We start from the raw sequence: 18,245 nt of genomic DNA on the forward strand, positions 1-18,245 counted from the left end.
AACTTGCTAGGAGTTAGGTGTCATTGCTTTTCCTGGGCTGGAAGGGAGCCAGCAGTTTCCAGCTCTGGGGCTGTGGCTGTGTGACCCTGGGCTGTTCACCGCCTCTCCCTGGGCCTCAGCCTTGGCCACACTGCCTGGGTTCAAATCCCAGTTCCCCCTAACACGTGAGTGACCTTGGACAGTTAGCCCGTTTGTGCCTTGACTGAAGAACTCCAAACTATTGAGTGTAAAAGTGCTTAAACTGAAGCCTAGCAGAGTAAACTTGCTCCCAAGCGTGGGAGCTGTCCTACTGGAACAGGTGAAGGGCATGGTGGGCAGGCCTTCCCCAGTTTGCACTCTCCATTTCAGCTTCCCTCCCAGGCCTGGGTCCAAATGGGTTTCATTTATCTTCTATTTTGATTCAGAGGCAGGGTGTACAGGGCTAGGTGTCAAGGGGCCAGGCTGTCTGCTTCTTGCTGGCTACGAGACTAGCAAATCTCAATGCCTCTCTGCCACCTTCCCGGGAAACAGGGTTACATGGTGCCCACCTTCCTAACAGGTGTTGGAAGACTCAATTAGGAGGGAGGAACACTCAGGGTGCATCCTTTTCCTCTTCCTGACTTCTAACTCAGAACAGACCAGACTGTTCAGGGACCCTGACCCCAACTCAGAGGCAGCTGTGGCTCCAGTTAAGAACATAAGACACCAGAGCCATATGGCCCTGGTGGATTCAAGTCCTGAGGGCTCCCTAACCCCCTCCCCCAAACTAGCTGTGTGATCTTGGGCAAATTACTTAGCCTCTCTGAACCTCAGTCTCCTCATCAAGATATACAGCCAGCCCTCTGTATCCACAGGTTCCACATCTGCAGATTCAACCAACTGCAGATCCAAAAAAAAAAAAAAGAAAAAAAAATTCCCGGCTTCCCTGGTGGCGCTTCTAGGGCTTCCCTGGTTGAGAGTCCGCCTGCCGATGCAGGGGACGTGGGCTTGTGCCCCAGTCCGGGAAGATTCCACGTGCCGCGGAGCAGCTGGGCCCGTGAGCCATGGCCGCGGAGCCTACGTGTCCGGAGCCTGTGCTCCGCAACGGGAGAGGCCACAACAGTGAGAGGTCCGCGTACTGCAAAAAAACCCCAAAACACAAAACAAACAAACAAACAAAAAAACAGAAAGTTCCAAAAAACAAAACTTGAGTTTACTGCTTACCCACAACTAGGTACCTAGCATTCACATTGTATTCACAACTATTTACATTGTATTAAATATTATAAGTAATCTAGAGATGACTAAAAAGTATATCTTAAAGTATATGGGAGGGTGTGTGTAGGTTATATGCAAATACTACGCCATTTAATTAAATTAATTAATTAATTATTTTTTTTGGCTGCACTGCGCAGCTTGCAGTGGGATCTTAGTTCCCCTACCAGGGATTGAACCCGGGCCCACGGCAGTGAAAGTTCCAAGTCCTAACCACTGAACGGCCAGGGAATGGCCGTTCCCTTGCTATGCCCTTTTATATAAGGGACTTGAACATCCTCGGATTTTGGTTTGGGGGTGGGTAGGTGAGTCTTGGAACCAATCTCCTGTGGATACCAAGGGATGATTGTAAGAATAATACCTACCTCATACAATTGATATAAGGATTAAATGAGTTGACATGTCATGTCCTTAAACAGAGTCACATGTGGATAAGTGCTTAGTACATACTAGGAAAAACAAAACAAAAACACAACCTGTACCTGGCCCTCCAGGGCTGCCAAGACTGGCTTGGGGTGGTAGATAAGGCAGCTGGAGGGGTTAGGTTAGACTACAGGAAGAACTTCCCAGCAAGCCTACACAGAACCAGAAAGGCAAATCTCACATGCTTGGCTGTCCCAGAAGACAAGGCCTGGCTTCTGTGGGTAGGAGGGACAAGCTGCCAGCCCATTTCCTGGGGGTGGGGGCTGATGGCACCCCAGGTCTTGCTGACTCCACATACTGAAGAAGGGACTAACTACCCTTCCCAGCAGACCCTCCACTCTCCCTCTGACTCATATCTTCCCGTCCCAGAGGAGGAAAGACTGGGGAAGCCCCAACACTAAGGTCCCTGGCAGACAGATGGCTCAGACTTGGCTAATTTATTTAAGGAATTTTATTGCTCTGAACCATCCATCCTTGGGCAATAGCAGGAACTTTGGAAACCAGTCTTTGGGGACAGAACCAGAGGCACTAAGGTGAAGGAAACAGTGTGGCATGTTTGGTCCATTGTCCCGTGTGGGAGTATGGCAGGGGTAGGTTGCAGACTCTTCTAAGGATCCAGACGTAGCCTCCTTGGGCAAAGATCACAAGGCAAAGCAGAGCAGATGAGGTCAGCCTGGCTTGGGGTGAGGGCTCAGTGTCCCTTGACCTTGCCCTGGGGTTCCTGGACCTCCCGGAAGCTCAGCACCATCAGGCCCACATTGATGGCATAGGTGGTGATGCAAACAATGCAGAAATCATAGAGCACGAAGAACAGGATCCAGGCCAGGTAGACAGAACCAGCTAGAGACACCAGGGAACTCAACACCAGCAGGACAGATGCCCAGCGGCCCTGTAGGCAACCTGCAAGGCAGAAAAGGGTCAGGCATGGGCTTCAGGGACTGGCTACCTCTAGAACACGCCACGACTCCATGGTGCCACCCAGATGGCAGGGGCTACTGGGGAAGAGTCTCTAAAATGAGAGGCTCTGACAGGCTCTGCCAAGGCCTTGGTTCTCCTATCTGTTCAATGATTCCTGGGACCCAAACAGTGAATATTCCTGCTGAGCTCTACATGAGATGAAAGATAAGCAACCCTTGGTTTTCCCCCAGAAAGGAACTTCTGAGTCTTTTCCGGAAAACTGGGCTCCTATGAAGTCTCTAAGGGCCCTTCTGGCTCTGACAGTAAAGACTCCTATAGGTTCCCACCTCCCAGGTGCTCAGTGATGAGCAGTTGGCCATCAGATGTCTGGGTCACAAAGATTGCAAGGGATGGGGCTGGGCTGGCCAAGACAGGAAGGGGCCTGTCATGAGAGGGTAGGGCCGCTCACCTAACAACAACTGTAGTGTGTAGAAGATGCAACCGAATATGCTGTTGGATTGATTGAGGACGCTGTCCTTGCCCAGAACATGTTCCACCAGTCCGAAGCCCCGGCCCCACCTGGTGGAGGGGAGGGCCCAGGTTAGGAGTGTCAACTGAGTGCCATGGGCCTTATCCTGGGAGGGTTATTTCCAAGAAGGCATCTGGGCTGTCCTTCCCCTTCTAGCCCTTCCCCCAACCCCCACATGGGTCCAAGGGTCAGTGGCCTCCAGGAACAGCCTATCTTTGGCCAGGACAGGATTCCATGTCACTGCCCCTATCCTCCCCCATTTGCAGGTCACACCAGGCCATGGCTCCCCCATAGGCTCCTCTTTTCATCCTAGACCTTCAGTAAGTCTTAACATGGCAAGGTGAGTATAACCCTTCACCTTGCTTTACAGAGTTACCAAAGACTGGGAAACCAGGGCAGAATCTCTCTGCCCTGGATCCCTAAATCTCCAGCACCCTGGCCAACCTCTCCCCTATTCTGTTTTAGGTCATCCCACTAACCTAGACCCTCAAGCATAGCCAGATCTGGCCACCTTGTCCCCAGGCAAAGCCATCCTTAAGACCATAATCAAAATAAATTAAAAAAAAAAAAAAAGACCATAATCAGTCCCTACACTCGACCCCACCTCCCCGTCCTGCCCGGTCACTTATTTCTTGTCCTCAGGGTTCACGTGCACTCTCCCTCGAATAACCCCAGTCCCCAGCACTATCTGCCCCCTGTACCCCACACTCCTATCTCGGACACACCCGTCTCGCCAGGCAACGCCCCCTTGAGCAGTCCGGCTTCGTGCGTCCGCTCCACGGGCACCCCAATCCCAGATTCATCTGGCAACCTAGTCGCCATGCACACCTGGTCCCCATGCACCGCTCCTACGAGCAGCGGGTCCCCCAAGGCTCCACTCCCGCGCGCACCTGGAGGAGAAGACGCGAGAACAGCTGATGGCGGTGCCCACGTCGCAGAGCGCGCGGTAATCCCGGTCCCGGGCGCGCGCCGCCTTCACGTGCAGCGCGTAGAGTGAGAGTCCTAAGCCCGCGAAGCAGAGCGCGAGCCGCACCCACCCAGGGCTCCGCCAGGTATTGCCCATGTCTTCTGGTCCCGCCGGAGGCGCCAGCCGGAAGGGAGCCAGCCACGGAGCAGGGGCCGGGCCGGATTTGGCCACGCTCTCTCCCGCCCGTCTGGCTGGGCGATTGGCCTGTTGGTCTCACACTCCCTGATCCAATTGGGTGTTCCCAGGGTTTGGCAGGAGTGCTTGCCTGTGTATGAAAACTGCTGAGGAATGCTGGGACTGGAAAACCAGATTAAGGGACGTGGGTACTTACTGATTTGACGGCCTGCCAGGCATGATGGGAATTGTAGTCGGGGTCGCCGCAATGCCTCAAGGGTAATGGAGTCTCCGGAGTTTTAAACATTTTATTAATCGGGCTAACAGTATATAGAGTTTACTCTAGCCCAAGCCCTGCTCTAACTTTGGAACATCCATGAACTAGAGACCAGCGGATCGGGGAATCCAACGAATACTGCGATCCGATCAAGAACCACGCGTTTCCCCTGAAATTACTATCTCAGACATTATTAGGACTATAACCTCCAATCCGCCTAGTTTGCCCAGACATTCCCTCCTGCTGCACCAGCGCCTCCTGCTGGCCGATCTCTCTCTCTCCGTCTCTCCCCCACACTCCCAGCTCCATCACCACCGCCATACCCTTGACAGTATCCTAACCTCCGTTCTATTGTGGCGCCACCTGGCGAAACCAGAGCCCAGATCAACCCAACAGTCCCTCCTTCCCAAGTCTTTGGTGGGCTAGCTGAGCACCCCCCTTCACAGACATAGCATCTATTGATGACCCCTCTCACCTATACTTCCCCTTCCTTCCCATTTGCATTGAAACTTTTCCTCATTTTAGAAGTTGCAAAAAAATCCTTTTACAATCAAGTTTTTTGGAAGATTTTACACTCCCAGTCTTTACTTCCTCACCTCTTCCTTGCTGCCCAGCACACCATAAACTAGCTCCTGCCCCCAATACTCCCCTGACAACTTACGGCTGGTGTCACCAGGATGCTAAATTCAATGCATATTTTTCAGTTCTTATCATGCTTGGCCTCCCAACAGTATTAATCACTGTTGGGCACTCCTTCCCGGGAACTCTGTCTTCCTCTGGCTTCTGTGATATTTTCACTCTCCTGATGGCCCTCTTCCTTCTCTGGCTGCTCCTCCTCAGGCCCATTCCTTTTCTTCCAGACAATGTGGCCAGTGGAATAATGGCTCCTAAAGATGTCGGTGTCCTAATTCCTGGGACCTGTGAACATGTTAGTTTACGTAGCAAATGGGAATTAAAGGTTGCAGATGGAATTAAGGCTACTAATCTGTTGATTTTAAAACAGATTATCCTATGGATCCAATGTAATCACAAGGGTCCTTAAAAGTGAAAAAGGGCAGCAGAAGAAGAGATTCAGAGGAAGGTGTGACTATAGAAGAAAAGCACAAAGAGATGCAGTGTTGCTGGCTTTGAAGATGGAGAAAGGGTGTCATGAGCTAGGGAATGTGGGTGGCCTGTAGTAGCAGGAAAAGTTGAAGAAATGGATTCTCCCCTAGAGCTTCCAGAGAGGAATTTTTTTTTTTTTTTTTTTTTTTAGCCCAGCCATGTGGCTTGCAGGATCTTAATTCCCTGACTAGGGATCGAACCTGCAACCCCTGCATTTGAAGGGGGGAGTCTTAACCACTGGACCACCAGGGAAGTCAAAATTCATGTTGTTTTAAGTCACTACGTTTGTGGTAGTTTGTTATAGAAACAATAGGAAACTAATACAGAGGACTAAGACTTAGACCAGTTTCTCACTTCTTTCCACAGTTTTCTGGAGTGTTCCTATATCCATGACTGACTTCCCCCTGAATGAGTCATCTAAGAGGGAGCAAGGTGGAAACCACAGTATCTTTATGACTTAGCCTTGAAAGTCCCATATTGTCATTTATCCTTTCTGTCAGGTCAGCCCTGTTCAATGTGGGAAGAGACTACAGAGGGATATAAATACCGGGAGGTGGGAATCATTGCGGATTCACACAAATCACCACAAAAATAATGACTTAAGAGAAAAACAATCATTTTATTTTCTCTCAGTTTTTAGGGGTTAGGCATTCAGTACGAGAATTTTCGCTGGGTAGTTCTGGCTCACATAACTGTGGTCAGATGCTGGCTAATGCTGGAACAATGGGAGGCTGATAACCTGGCCTCTCTCTCTCTTCTTGCAGTCTCAGGGGCTATTCATGAATCCCTGTAGCCTCTCCGTAGGCACTAGTTTGGGCTTCCTCACAGCATGGCAGACTCCAGGCTACAATAGCCAGTTTCCAAAGTTGTCTTCAATGATTTTCACCTCCTGGGATTCATAACGTTGTGTAGTTTCTTCCCACACGAAATAGGGCTGATCTGACCCAGTAGGATAATACAGAAATGATGGTTTGTGACTTTGGCGGCTAAGTCATTAGGATATTGTGGCTTCCATTTTGCTCTCTCTTAGATCACTAACTCTGGGTGAAGCCAGTTGCCATGTTATGAGGACACTCAAGCAGCCCTAAGGAGAGGTCCACTTAGTGAGAAACTGAGGCTTCCTGTCAACAACCAGCACTAACTTGCTAGGCATGTGAGAGAGCCACCCTGGAATTGGATTCTCTAGCATCAGTCAAGACTTCATGTGACTGTAGTTTTGGGCAACATGGTTTTTTTTTTTTGTTTTTGGTGGCACCAAGCAGCTTATGGGATTTTAGTTCCCTGACTAGGGATCGAACCCAGGCCCTCGCAGTGAAAGCGAAGAGTCCTGACCACTGGACCATCGGGCAACATCTTGACTGCAACCTCATAAGCAACCCTGAACCAGAACCACCAGCTCAGCTGCTCCCAAATTCCTGACCCAAAGAAACTGTGGGAGATAATAAATGTTTATTGTTTTGAGCTGCTATATTCTGAGGGTAATTTGTCACACAACAATGGACAATTAATACAGGGCAATCAGACTGCTTACATGGTAACTCAGGACTCCAGTAAAAGTTCTCCAGGGAGCCAAGTGGAAGCTGCATCATCTTTTATGATCTAGCTTCATAAGTCATCATATAGTATCCGTTCCACTGTAATCACAAATTTGCTTAGCTCTAATGGAAAGGAACACAGAACTTCACCTCTTGATATGAGAAGTGTCAAAGTCATATTCTAAGAAGTTCATGTGGGCATGTGGGGTGGGGCATCTTTGGGAAACACAAACTGCCACATGAGGCAACATTATTTCCATGGATGTCTTCCCTTACTCCTTACAGTTCACAGCTTCTGAACTCTGACCTGAGCCCAGATCTCTTTCCTGGGCTCCACACCCCAGAGCAGAAACACTTCTTGGACATCACCATATGTAGGTCTCACAGGCCAATCAGATGCAATGCAATGCACCTCAAACTGAGCTTCTTACCTTCCCCAAACCTGGCCCTTCTCTGGGGTTCCCATTTTAACCATGGTCCCCCCCAATCCACCCAAGCCACTCCTCCTGGACCACTCTCTCATTCCCTGTAATCTATGCAGACCACTACCTTGACCCAAACCATCATCACCTCCCACCTAGATAAATGCAGTAGCCTCATCTTTGGTCTCTCAGATATATTTGTCTCTTACCCTAAGATACATTCTCCATACAGCAGTCAAAGTACATCTTTTTTTTTTTTTTTTTTGCGGTACGCGGGCCTCTCACTGTTGTGGCCTCTCCCGTTGCGGAGCACAGGCTCCGGACGCGCAGGCTCAGCGGCCATGGCTCACGGGCCCAGCCGCTCCACGGCATGTGGGATCTTCCCGGACCGGGGCACGAACCCGTGTCCCCTGCATCGGCAGGCGGACTCTCAACAACTGCGCCACCAGGGAAACCCCAAAGTACAACTTTATCAAAAATTAAAAGATGTAGTTTTGTTACTTTGCCTTTCAATAGCTCAAGAAGAAAGCCCAATATTTCTTCCATTTATTTAATAAATGTTTATTGAGCACCTGTTATGTGCCAGGGACTGTGTTAGGGGCACAGGATAAATCAGTATAGCAGACAAATATTCATACTGTGGTCTTACATTTTAGGAAAAAAACTGAGCAATTACTATGATAAATACATAAGTATATAGTATGCTGTCGGTGATACATGCTACGGATAAAATAAAGAGTAAAGCAGAAGGAATCCCCTGGCGGTCCAGTGGTTAGGATTTGGTGCTTTCACTGCCTGGGGCCAGGGTTCAATCCCGGGGAACTAAGAGCCCAAAAGCCACACAGCGCGGCCAAATAAACAAACAAATAAATAAGAGTAAAGCAGTGTGAGGGGAATGGGGGTGGTTGCAATTTTAAATAGGATGATCAGGTTGGGCTTCATTCAGCTGACATTTGGACAAAAGCTTACAGGAGGTAAGGGATTAAGCTATGTGGAAATCTAGGGAAAGGGTGTTCCAGACAGAGGGCACAGCTCGTGAGAGGTGGAACGTGCCTGGTATGTTGAAGGAAAAACAGGTGGGCCAGTGTGGCTGTTGCCATGAGTATGGGGGGTGAGGACGGAACGGAAAGAGGGGACGGAGGAGTCGTTCAATCATTCTGGGTCTCTGTTGCCCCATCTGTAAAATGAGGATAATCACATTACCTCAGAGGTTCGTTATGAAGATGAAACGAACACATGTAAATAAATCTCTTAGAAGAGCGCCTGACCAACGGGAAGGTGGACTCTTAGGGTGCAAGTCCAACCTCCACCGCCGGGAGGCAGCAGCGAGTCCCAGCCGGGCTGGTCCAACGCGCAGGGTCTAATGCACTGCCGGCCACGCCACGGCCACGTGAGCGCCGGGATCTGCCACGCTTCAAGCCATCTTTTGCTTCTCTGCGCACTTCGGCCTTCCCAGCGGGAGCACCCTCCCTTCTCTCTTTTAACGCTGGCTCAAGCCCTGCCTGCCTCCAGCCGCCTCCAGAGCTGAGCGTCCTCCCAGCTTCACTCCAGGGTATTGCCGGGATGCGGGAAAAGAAAGGGTGGAAATGGTGTGGGGATGAGGGGCGAAGAGAAAATCCAGAGACTCAGGGAGCCCCTTCCTCATGATCTGTGCAGACTTTCCCCCAGTCCCTCAGGCAGGCCAGCCAGTGGTGAAGGGTCCCACCTCTGCTGAAGTTTAAAGACAGCTCCAGGGAATCCCTTGGCGGTCCAGTGGTTAGGACTCCATGCTTTCACTGCCGAGGGCCACGGTTCAGTCCCTGGTCCGGGAACTAAGATCCCGCAAGCTGCATCGCTCAGCTAAAAAAGAAAAAAATTTTTCAAAAACAAAACAAAACAACCCCCCCAAAACTCCAAAATATCTCCTGCTTCACTTACCCCTTTGCTCTAAAAATTTAAACTATTTAGAAAATACATGACCATGGTGAAGAAAAATCTAGTCAGTATAAGTACACACAAACACACACTGAAAAGTCTCTCCCCCATCATCGCCTGCTTGGAAAAACTGTCTTTTCACTGGTCTCTCTTCGTTTGGTCTCACTGGTCCCAATCACTACCGCCAGAGCATTCTGTCTAAGGAGCAGATCTATCCAGTTAAAACCCTTCAGTGGCTTTTTAAAAAAATTAATTAATCAATTAATTGTTTTTATTTTTGGCCGTGTTGAGCCTTCGTTGCTGTGCCGGGCTTTCTCTAATTGCGGCGAGCGGGGGCTACTCTTCGTTGTGGTGCGCGGGCTTCTCATTGCGGTGGCTTCTCTTGTTGCGGAGCACAGGCTGTAGATCGCGGGCTTCAGTAGTTGTGGCACTCGGGCTCAGTAGTTGTGGTTCACAGGCTCTAGAGCTCAGGCTCAGTAGTTGTCGCACACGGGCTTAGTTGCTCCACGGCACGTGGGATCTTCCCGGACCAGGGCTGGAACCTGTGTCCCCTGCATTGGCAGGTGGATTCTCAACCACCGCGCCACCAGGGAAGTCCCCTTCAGTGGCTTCTTACTACTTCAGGACAAATGCACCCTCATCCTTCAAAATTTGGCTCTGGTCACCTCATTCAGCTCCTCTCCTCCCAGACTCCACATGCTCCAGGCTTTTCCCTGTCCTGACATGTCCTTCCCACTCCAGCTCCCAGGCCTGACCAGTCCTACTCACACGGCACCTATACCAATTTCCCAGACCCTATTTGATGCTCCCACAGCCTCCTGTGTGGCTCTTAGCACAACTGATGACACGGAAATTGTCTGTCTTCCTCTTCAGGGCAGGGAAGGGTCTATTTATTTAATTCAACACCAATCTCCTCTCCTTGCACAGAAAAGTCACCTAAACAGTGTTTGTTGCTGGCATTAATTAGTAATAATGATAATGTAACAGGGAAGAGCCATATCTGACTACATGTTCCATCTGTTTCTTTTACTTTAACCTTTGCTTTCTGCTGCTTTTGTTCACTAAAAGGATACTGTCTACACACAATGGCCTGCCTTGGGGAACCCTGCCCTTCTGCCTGAATGTTAAACCAAAGTGTCTTTGTTCAGGGAAACATCTGGACCCTGTCCGCCTGTGGATGGCTATAAGAAAGAAGAAATTAACACATCCCCTCCCCGAGGCTGGCCATTCCAGGTGATATTTGCAAAACTTATGGCCTTTTTACTTTACTTCCTCATCTCCTCCCCCTCTCTGTGCTATAAAAGAAACTGGCATCCAAACCCCCATAAGTTGGTTATTTTGAGACTTTAGTCTGCCATCTTCTCGGTCTGCTGAATTGCTTGCCCAACACCTCGTCTTCAATGGCCTGTTGTGTGGCGAGCAGAGCGAGCTTGGACTCAGTAACAATAATAGTAATAATATTAATAATAATAATACTTAGTAGAGTGTTAGTTCCACGCCTGGCACTATTCTGGGCACTTTACATATATAAATTCCTGTGACCACACAACCCCAAGGTTGGTACAACCTCATTTTACCAATACGGGAATTGAAGTATTGAGTAGTTTAAGTAACTTGCCCCAGATGGTAAGTGGCTGAGCTGGGGGTTGAACCAGGCAGTCTGGTTTCCCACAAATGAGTCAAGAGCTAGAAGGGAGAAGGACGGGACCTCAGGGGAGGAATCCAGGTAGGGTTTGGTCTGTGCACTTTGCATCTAAGGGTCTTCTCGCCCTCTCGCATTTCTTTCCCAGAAAGCCTATTTTATAGAGCAGAAGACAGAGGCCCAGAGATACCAAATAACTCCGGGAGCCCTGTGGAGAGAGCTGTGCTATTTATTTGGGGACCTGGGAGCAGAGAGACAGCCACGATGGGCTGGCGCGAGTTGCGAGTCCTCCGCTCCAAACCACAACTCCCATGAGGCACCGGGCGCCCATAGCCCACGTGACGTCACGGCGCCAGAGGGCGCAGGCGGCTTGGCCAGCCCGGCCGGTGGACTTTTGGGCCGTTCCTCTCGGACCCCGGCCCTAGCTCTGGCCCCGAGGTAAGTCTGAGCTTCCCGCTCAGACCGTGCCGCGAAGGCTTCGCAGCGCGCGCCCGCCGCCTCCGCCCTTGCTCTGAATTGCTGGAGCGCGCGTGGACTGGGGTTGGGGGGCTGGGGGACTGGCATCTACCATATGGGGAAGATCCGGGCCGAACCAAGTGACCCTGCGTAGGGAGGGAACCAGACGGGGACTCCCGAGCCGCTACTTCAACGCAGCCGACCCTGGGGTGCACAATTCTGTGTGCCGCAGGTACGCAGGCCAGACACCGGCCGGGGTCCGAAGGCTCCGGATTAGGGGTCAGCCCCGCCCCCTGAACGAGGGTGCCCGGGATTAGAGGGAGCGGGGGTTGAGGTTTTCGGGCTGGATGGGTCTAAGGATCCCCTTCCCTCCAGACTACCAGATAGAACATCAGATTGAAGAATAGTAGCCCCGGAAAGCAAGGTTATCCAGGCTCGGCCTGTGTGTGCTTGGGGAAGTGGTTGAAGGGATGGGCAGAGATTGTCCAAATCTGACTAACCAGTGCTCACGTGGAAAGATAGTGCGCCTGGATTCAGAGCCTTACAACTCCCCCTTCTTCCGCCTTTATAGATGGGAGCTGCTCCTGGAGGCTGAGCTTGTCAGCATCCTCGACCGGCTCTCGCCCCTGAAGTCAGAGAAGTGCCCCTGCCCACCTACACCCTTCTTGCCCCGTTTTGGGGTCGCCTCCATCTATCCGGTCCTCAGCCCTAGTGGCTGCCCAGTTCGACAGAAGAGCAAAACGATGATACTGGCTTCCGTGCTGGGGAGCGGACCCCGGGGCGGGCCAGCACTCTGGCCTCTCTTGGGGCCCTCACTGTCTCTCCGGGCCCGCTCCACATCAGCCACCGATACCCACCACGTGGAGATGGCACGGGAGCGCTCCAAGACAGTCACCTCCTTTTACAACCAGTCGGCCATCGATGTGGCAGCGGAGAAGGTGTGCAGCTAGGGCGGTGAGGCCTGGGTCCAGAGCTGGAGTGGGTGTCCAGGGAAGGGGTGGAGCTAATATGATGGGGGCAGGGTGTCAGAGATTTAGTGCTCAAGGGCCCTCTGCCCCTCCAGCCCTCAGTCCGTCTCACTCCGACCATGATGCTCTATTCAGGCCGCTCTCAGGATGGCAGTCACCTTCTGGTAAGATTCCTGCCCCTATTTTTCTCTTGGTCCCTGGAGCTCTGACCCAGCCACTCAGGCCCTGGCCTTAACTTCCTTCCTCTCTTTCTTCTAGAAAAGTGCCCGGTACTTGCAGCAGGAGTTACCAGTGAGGATCGCTCATCGTATCAAGGGCTTCCGCAGCCTTCCTTTCATCATTGGCTGCAACCCCACCATACTGCATGTGGTAAGGTGGCCTCAAGGGGGCTTCGGTTTCCCTAGTAGAGAGGACCTTAGATCAGTGTGCCCACTGCCCATGGGGCAAATGGGGAGACGGAATCAGAGTGGTAGAGACTTACCTGCCAAAATGTTTCAGGGCCACAGAGGACTCAGACCCAAGCCTTCATGGAGGCTTGAAAGGCCATGATGGGGTTTGAACCAAATGAATTGGGGTGGATGGCAATCCCCATAGGTGGGCACGGGTGGCTGTTCTCTACCTGGTGCCCACAGCATCCCTGTGAATTCCCACACCTCTTCCTTGCAGCACGAGTTGTACATCCGTGCCTTCCAGAAGCTGACAGACTTCCCTCCGGTGAGGGCTGGGCCAGGGCAGGGTGAGGGGCTGAGAAGTCAGGGCTGGACCATCCAAGCTCATGACTCTGTGGCCTGCAGATCAAGGACCAGACGGACGATGCCCAATACTGCCAGCTGGTGCGACAGCTGTTGGACGACCACAAGGACGTGGTGACCCTCTTAGCTGAGGGCCTGCGTGAGAGCCGGAAGCACATAGAGGTCAGGGGCAGCACAATGGGGGATCAGGCCTGTTGGGAGGGCCTGGGAAGGGCACAGGGTTTCTTTTTTTTTTTTTTTTTTTAACGTTTTTTGTTTTTGTTTTATTTTTTGTTTATTTATTTTTGGCTGCGTTGGGTCTTTGTTGCTGCACGCGGGCTTTCTCTAGTTTTGGCGAGCGGGGGCTACTCTTTGTTGTGGTGCGTGGGCTTTCTTTGCGGTGGCTTCTCTTGTTGCGGAGCACGGGCTGTAGGTGAGCGGGCTTCAGTAGTTGTGGCACGCAGACTCAGTAGTTGTGGTGCATGTGCTCAGTAGTTGTGGCTTGCGGGCTCTAGAGTGCAGGTTCAGTAGCTGTGGCGCACAGGCTTTGTTGCTCCACGGCATGTGGGATCTTCCCAGAGCAGGGATCGAACCCGTGTCCCCTGCGTTAGCAGGTGGATTCTTAACCACTGCGCCACCAGGGAAGTCCCAGGCACAGGGTTTCTGAGCCCCTACTCTTTACAGGATGAGAAGCTCGTCCGCTACTTCTTAGACAAGACGTTGACTTCAAGGCTTGGGATCCGCATGTTGGCTACACATCATCTGGCGCTACATGAGGACAAGGTGGGGCGCGGGGACCTGAGACCTACCTGGGAATGTCAAGTGGGGCAGGGGGGACTGAGCCAGGAGTCCCCATGGGCTGGGGACCCGGGCCGAGGGCCTGGGGAGAGCCTTGGGGCTGCTTCCGTAGTCTAGAGTGTGCAAGCTTTTGGTGGCCACGGTGTGGGTGGAGGTGATCCCTGGTCCTGACCTTCTTTCTCCTGCCAGCCCGACTTTGTTGGCATCATCTGCACTCGCCTCTCACCAAAGAAGATTATTGAAAAGTGGGTGGACTTTGCCAGGTGAGGCTAGAACGGCTAAGGGGGTGACGTCTTCGGGCAGGGAAGGTTTGGGTCTGATCCATTGCCCAGGGCATGGTCCAGGGCAGGGTTTTTCAACTGTGACACTGTTAACGTTTTGGGCCAGATCGTTCTTTTTTGTGAGGGGCTGGCCTGTGCTTGTAGGATGTTCAGAAGGGTCCCTGGCTTCTACTCACTTGATGCCAGTAATACTCTCCAGTTGTGACAGCCAAAATGTCGCTAGAGGTTGTGAAATTGCCCTGGGAGGGTGGGGACAGAATCACCTCCAGTTGATAACCACTGGTTGAGGTCTGAACCCTTGCTCCTTTCTGCAGACGCCTGTGTGAACACAAGTATGGCAATGCCCCCCGAGTCCGCATCAATGGACATGTGGCTGCCCGTTTCCCCTTCATCCCAATGCCGCTGGACTACATCCTGCCCGAGCTGCTCAAGAATGCCATGAGGTGGGCTGCTGGATATCTTGGAAGGGGGCAGACAGGAACGGGGGTGAGGCTGGGGCACCACCACCTACTGGTCTTTTCCCCCTGCATAGAGCCACAATGGAGAGTCATCTAGACACTCCCTACAATGTCCCAGATGTGGTCATCACCATCGCCAACAATGATATCGATCTCGTCATCAGGTTTGCCCTGGGTGGGAGTTGGGGTGGGATGCATGGGGGTTCCGGGCACTGTTTCTGATTTGCTGGATGATTTCAAGCCAGTACCTGCCCCAGTCTGAGATTTAGTTTCTGGTTGGACAAGATATTCTCCAGTCCTGAGATTGCCATGAGCTGGACATGAGTGGATCTGGGGCCAGCTGTGGGCTCCAGGGCCCTGTCCTTGTCAGCAGCTGAGGGGCCCAGAGTGGGGAAGGAGTCAGAAATAAACAGTCTGCGGTGCTGGGCTGAGAATAAATGTCAAGTCCTATGAGAAAGTATAAGCAGTTAGTGGCAGAGGTGAGGGTGGAGAAACATAGCTTAAAAAAACAAGGCCCAAGAGTCTAGGTGACCACATTCCATGTCTGCGTGGAAGCGACAGGAAGGCCGACTTAGCACTGTTTACTTGGGGAGGTAGTGAGCCCCGCCAAAGCTGAGCCAAACCCCTGTCGTCGTCATCCTGCCAGGATTTCAGACCGGGGCGGGGGAATCGCTCACAAAGACCTGGATCGGGTTATGGACTACCACTTCACTACAGCTGAGGCCAGCACCCAGGACCCCCGGATCAGCCCCCTCTTCGGCCACCTGGACCTGCACAGTGGCGGCCAGTCGGGACCCATGCACGGGTGAGGCCCCACCTGGCCAGAATGGGGGGGTGGGGGGGCCCAGGAGACTCAAGCCTCTGAAGCCCGTGTTCTGTCCCCTTGCCCACCCCCAGCTTTGGCTTCGGGCTGCCCACATCGCGGGCCTACGCGGAGTACCTCGGTGGTTCCCTTCGGCTGCAGTCCCTGCAGGGCATTGGCACGGACGTCTACCTGCGGCTCCGTCACATCGACGGCCGGGAGGAAAGCTTCCGCATCTGACCCCGCAGCCCTTGGCCTGCTTGCCTGCCCAGGCTAGGCCACACACCCTGGCAGGACCTTCCGGGCCCAGCAGGGTGCCACCCTGCTCCACACACTGGTGCATCTCGGGTCTTCAGGCCCCAAGCAGATGGACTTACTTGGAGCCAGGCACTTCCCCTCCTCGATGGGGTCCACTGCTTCCCTGCCTCCAGGCCTTAGAGGGGATGAAGTGGGGACCCTTGGGGTCTCCAGCACCAGCTCCGTCATTCTTGTTCCTGGGGAACCCCCACTCTGACCTGCTGTTTGTTATTAAAGTTCACATTTTGAATGCCCTCTTGGGCCCCATGTGTGGCCAGGGCAGGTGAGCCTTTGTTTCTGCCCCCATTCAGGTCCCCTGGGCCCTTGGGTTTAACTAGTTCATGTTCCAGTCTCTGTCCTCACAGCCTGGCAGACCAGGAATGGAACTGGCCCCGAGTCGCTTGCATGTTAGATTTGGCGGGAGTGGGGATGACTTGGGCAGTTTATGCAAAGACCTTTCATTTATTTCATTTACCAAATGTTTCTGGCTCCCAGACAATATTGAAGGCCCGGGTTGGCCCAGCTTTAGGCCTCAGTTCTGACTCTTCCCTTACCAGCAGTCACAGGTTGCGGAGGTGTAGGTCACCAGACTAGGCAACTTTCCAAGCCACCTGATTCCTGAACCTGAGTTAGGTTAAAAATACTGTCTGCCAGCTGTGCTTGCTGTTGCCAAGGAAAGGAACACACCAGATTGTGCTCTGGCAGGCCCCAGAGGACAGTGGGGTCCTGGTAGGGAGGGCAAAAGGAAAGGACTCCAGGGAGCAGGTGGTGAGGTGACCGCCTGCCTATCTTGCCAGGGAAAGAGAAGGCCTGAGGGCCTGCTTGGTGGGACTGCTGATGGAGGTGGGGCATTGAGGGGAGACAGGAATTGTATCTGGTGGTGGGAAACCATAGTGACTTGCCAGGCTGAAAATCCTGCTGGCTGTAGGGCAGAGGGGGTGAGACTGGAGAGGTAGGTGGCAGTCAGGGTGAAAGACCTTGAGTTTACAGTGAAGAAGCATGGGTTTTATCCTGGAGGCAGCAGGGACCCATGGAAGGGTTTTAAGCTAGGAAGGGATGTTTCAGGTTGGGTTCCCTAGAAGCACATCTTAAAAGGATTTGTGTCCGAGTGATTTGTTGAGAAAGTGCTCCCAGAAGGGAGTAGGGGAAGTGGGAAAGGTAAGGGCAGGAGGCCAGGCAAGAGAGCTAAGCTCTACAATCATTGATGGACTCCTCCACTGGACAGTCATTCGTTTAATGTCCCTATTTGAGTGGGATTGGGGAGGTACTTAAAACTCGCTGGCTAAGAACGTCTGTTTTCATCTCTTCTGAGGCAAAATAGCTCTATTAGCCTGAGGGGCAGTTTGCCAAACAAGCCTCTGGTGCTGGCTTTTGAAAGCCCATCAAAGGAAATATGAGCACAAAGAAGCAACAGAAAAAGATTCTAGGGGATCTGGGTGAATCATCTACATAGTTCTAGGGGTGGGTGGAGAGTGGGAAAAGGTACTACAGTTTTAATTTTTTTTTCCTTGCCTGATTTTTATTTCTTCTGTTTCACATGCTGCCAGACAACTGGCATTTACTGCTCCCTCCAAACTCCTTCATTCCCCAAAAGCCAAGTTACCAGCACTTGCCACTGCCATGCCTCACAAATACTTAGACATTTCCTGATCTATAACCTCATCCTTAGGGCTTGAGCGTTACACTCCTCTTAGAATTGTTTCTAAGCCCAATAACCAAATTATAAGTCAAAGATGATTGAGAGGACAAAGGGAATGTTTGAGCACCTACCCTGTCTGGTATTGTGCAATACACTTGTTTTATATACATAAAAGATAAGTATATGGTTCAACCTTTTTATAGTTATATGGCTTACATATTTTAACCTTTAACAACACTCTGGGAATGGACATACTTGTACAACTTCCCCAGTGTAGGGGCAGAACCCAGGATTCCTCACTCAATAAGCCCCAGATGCTCTTCAGTATGTCCACTGCCTTTGGCTAGTTTCTGTTTAGGGGACCTGGTCCTTTCTTTACAAAGGCTTGATTCTGTGAGAGATTCACTGGCTGTCCCAGGACACACATCCGTCCTGCTTCCCCCACCCCAACTGTCCTTTTCCCCAATCTCACAAGGAAGGCAATTTCTTCAGTCTTCAAAGACGGGAGACCCGTATTTGGCAGCGGAAGTGGGCGGCACGGGGATGGGTGTTAATCCCAAGTTCATCGCCCTAAAGCCAGGCATCCAGGGAGGCTGCTTTGGCTCTGCCCCGGTAAAGTGGGGGCAGAGCCCCCTGATCAGGCACCCGGACCTTTAAAAATATCGAGCTGAGGCATCACATCAGGAAAGCCTTTTTCCTCTCTTCAACTCTAGGGTGCAGCCATAGTTCCAAACGGAAAACAACTCCAGGGCAACCGG

The 18,245-nt window shown here is 51.9% G+C and overlaps 2 protein-coding genes across 3 annotated transcripts; one reads left to right on the plus strand and one right to left on the minus strand.

Annotated features, from left to right (window-relative positions):
• Positions 1-2,089: 2,089 nt before the first annotated feature.
• VKORC1 (vitamin K epoxide reductase complex subunit 1) lies at positions 2,090-4,197 on the minus strand. Of its 2 annotated transcripts, XM_079720150.1 has the most exons (3): positions 3,973-4,197; positions 3,023-3,132; positions 2,090-2,556 (listed from the first exon to the last, which is right to left on the minus strand). In XM_079720150.1, the coding sequence occupies exons 1-3, from the start codon at positions 4,143-4,145 to the stop codon at positions 2,348-2,350; spliced, it is 492 nt and encodes a 163-aa protein (XP_079576276.1). In that variant the 5' UTR covers positions 4,146-4,197; the 3' UTR covers positions 2,090-2,347. The 2 variants fall into 2 exon arrangements, with proteins under 2 accessions (XP_079576276.1, XP_079576277.1); XM_079720151.1 differs by lacking the exon at positions 3,023-3,132.
• Positions 4,198-12,241: 8,044 nt separating this feature from the next.
• BCKDK (branched chain keto acid dehydrogenase kinase) lies at positions 12,242-16,135 on the plus strand. Its single transcript, XM_079720266.1, has 11 exons — positions 12,242-12,451; positions 12,577-12,645; positions 12,740-12,850; positions 13,148-13,195; positions 13,276-13,395; positions 13,897-13,995; positions 14,200-14,273; positions 14,606-14,734; positions 14,824-14,913; positions 15,396-15,554; positions 15,647-16,135. Exons 1-11 carry the CDS (start codon positions 12,257-12,259, stop codon positions 15,789-15,791), a joined length of 1,239 nt encoding a protein of 412 aa, XP_079576392.1. The 5' UTR covers positions 12,242-12,256; the 3' UTR covers positions 15,792-16,135.
• The last annotated feature ends 2,110 nt before the right edge of the window (positions 16,136-18,245 follow it).

This window comes from Hyperoodon ampullatus, assembly GCF_949752795.1.
Source record: "Hyperoodon ampullatus genome assembly, chromosome: 14".
Lineage (NCBI taxonomy): Eukaryota > Metazoa > Chordata > Mammalia > Artiodactyla > Ziphiidae > Hyperoodon > Hyperoodon ampullatus.

What these genes read in the sequence shown, in the direction of transcription:
- VKORC1 (XM_079720150.1), bottom strand. Translation starts at nt 4,145, where the DNA reads ATGGGCAATACCTGGCGGAGCCCTGGGTGGGTGCGGCTCGCGCTCTGC. An exon ending in TCTCGCGTCTTCTCCTCCAG is followed by an intron (nt 3,133 to 3,972) that starts GTGCGCGCGGGA and finishes CCCCTCCACCAG; the next exon opens with GTGGGGCCGGGGCTTCGGAC. An exon ending in CACACTACAGTTGTTGTTAG is followed by an intron (nt 2,557 to 3,022) that starts GTGAGCGGCCCT and finishes TCTGCCTTGCAG; the next exon opens with GTTGCCTACAGGGCCGCTGG.
- BCKDK (XM_079720266.1), top strand. Translation starts at nt 12,257, where the DNA reads ATGATACTGGCTTCCGTGCTGGGGAGCGGACCCCGGGGCGGGCCAGCA. An exon ending in CTGCTCAAGAATGCCATGAG is followed by an intron (nt 14,735 to 14,823) that starts GTGGGCTGCTGG and finishes CCCCCTGCATAG; the next exon opens with AGCCACAATGGAGAGTCATC. An exon ending in CAGTCGGGACCCATGCACGG is followed by an intron (nt 15,555 to 15,646) that starts GTGAGGCCCCAC and finishes GCCCACCCCCAG; the next exon opens with CTTTGGCTTCGGGCTGCCCA.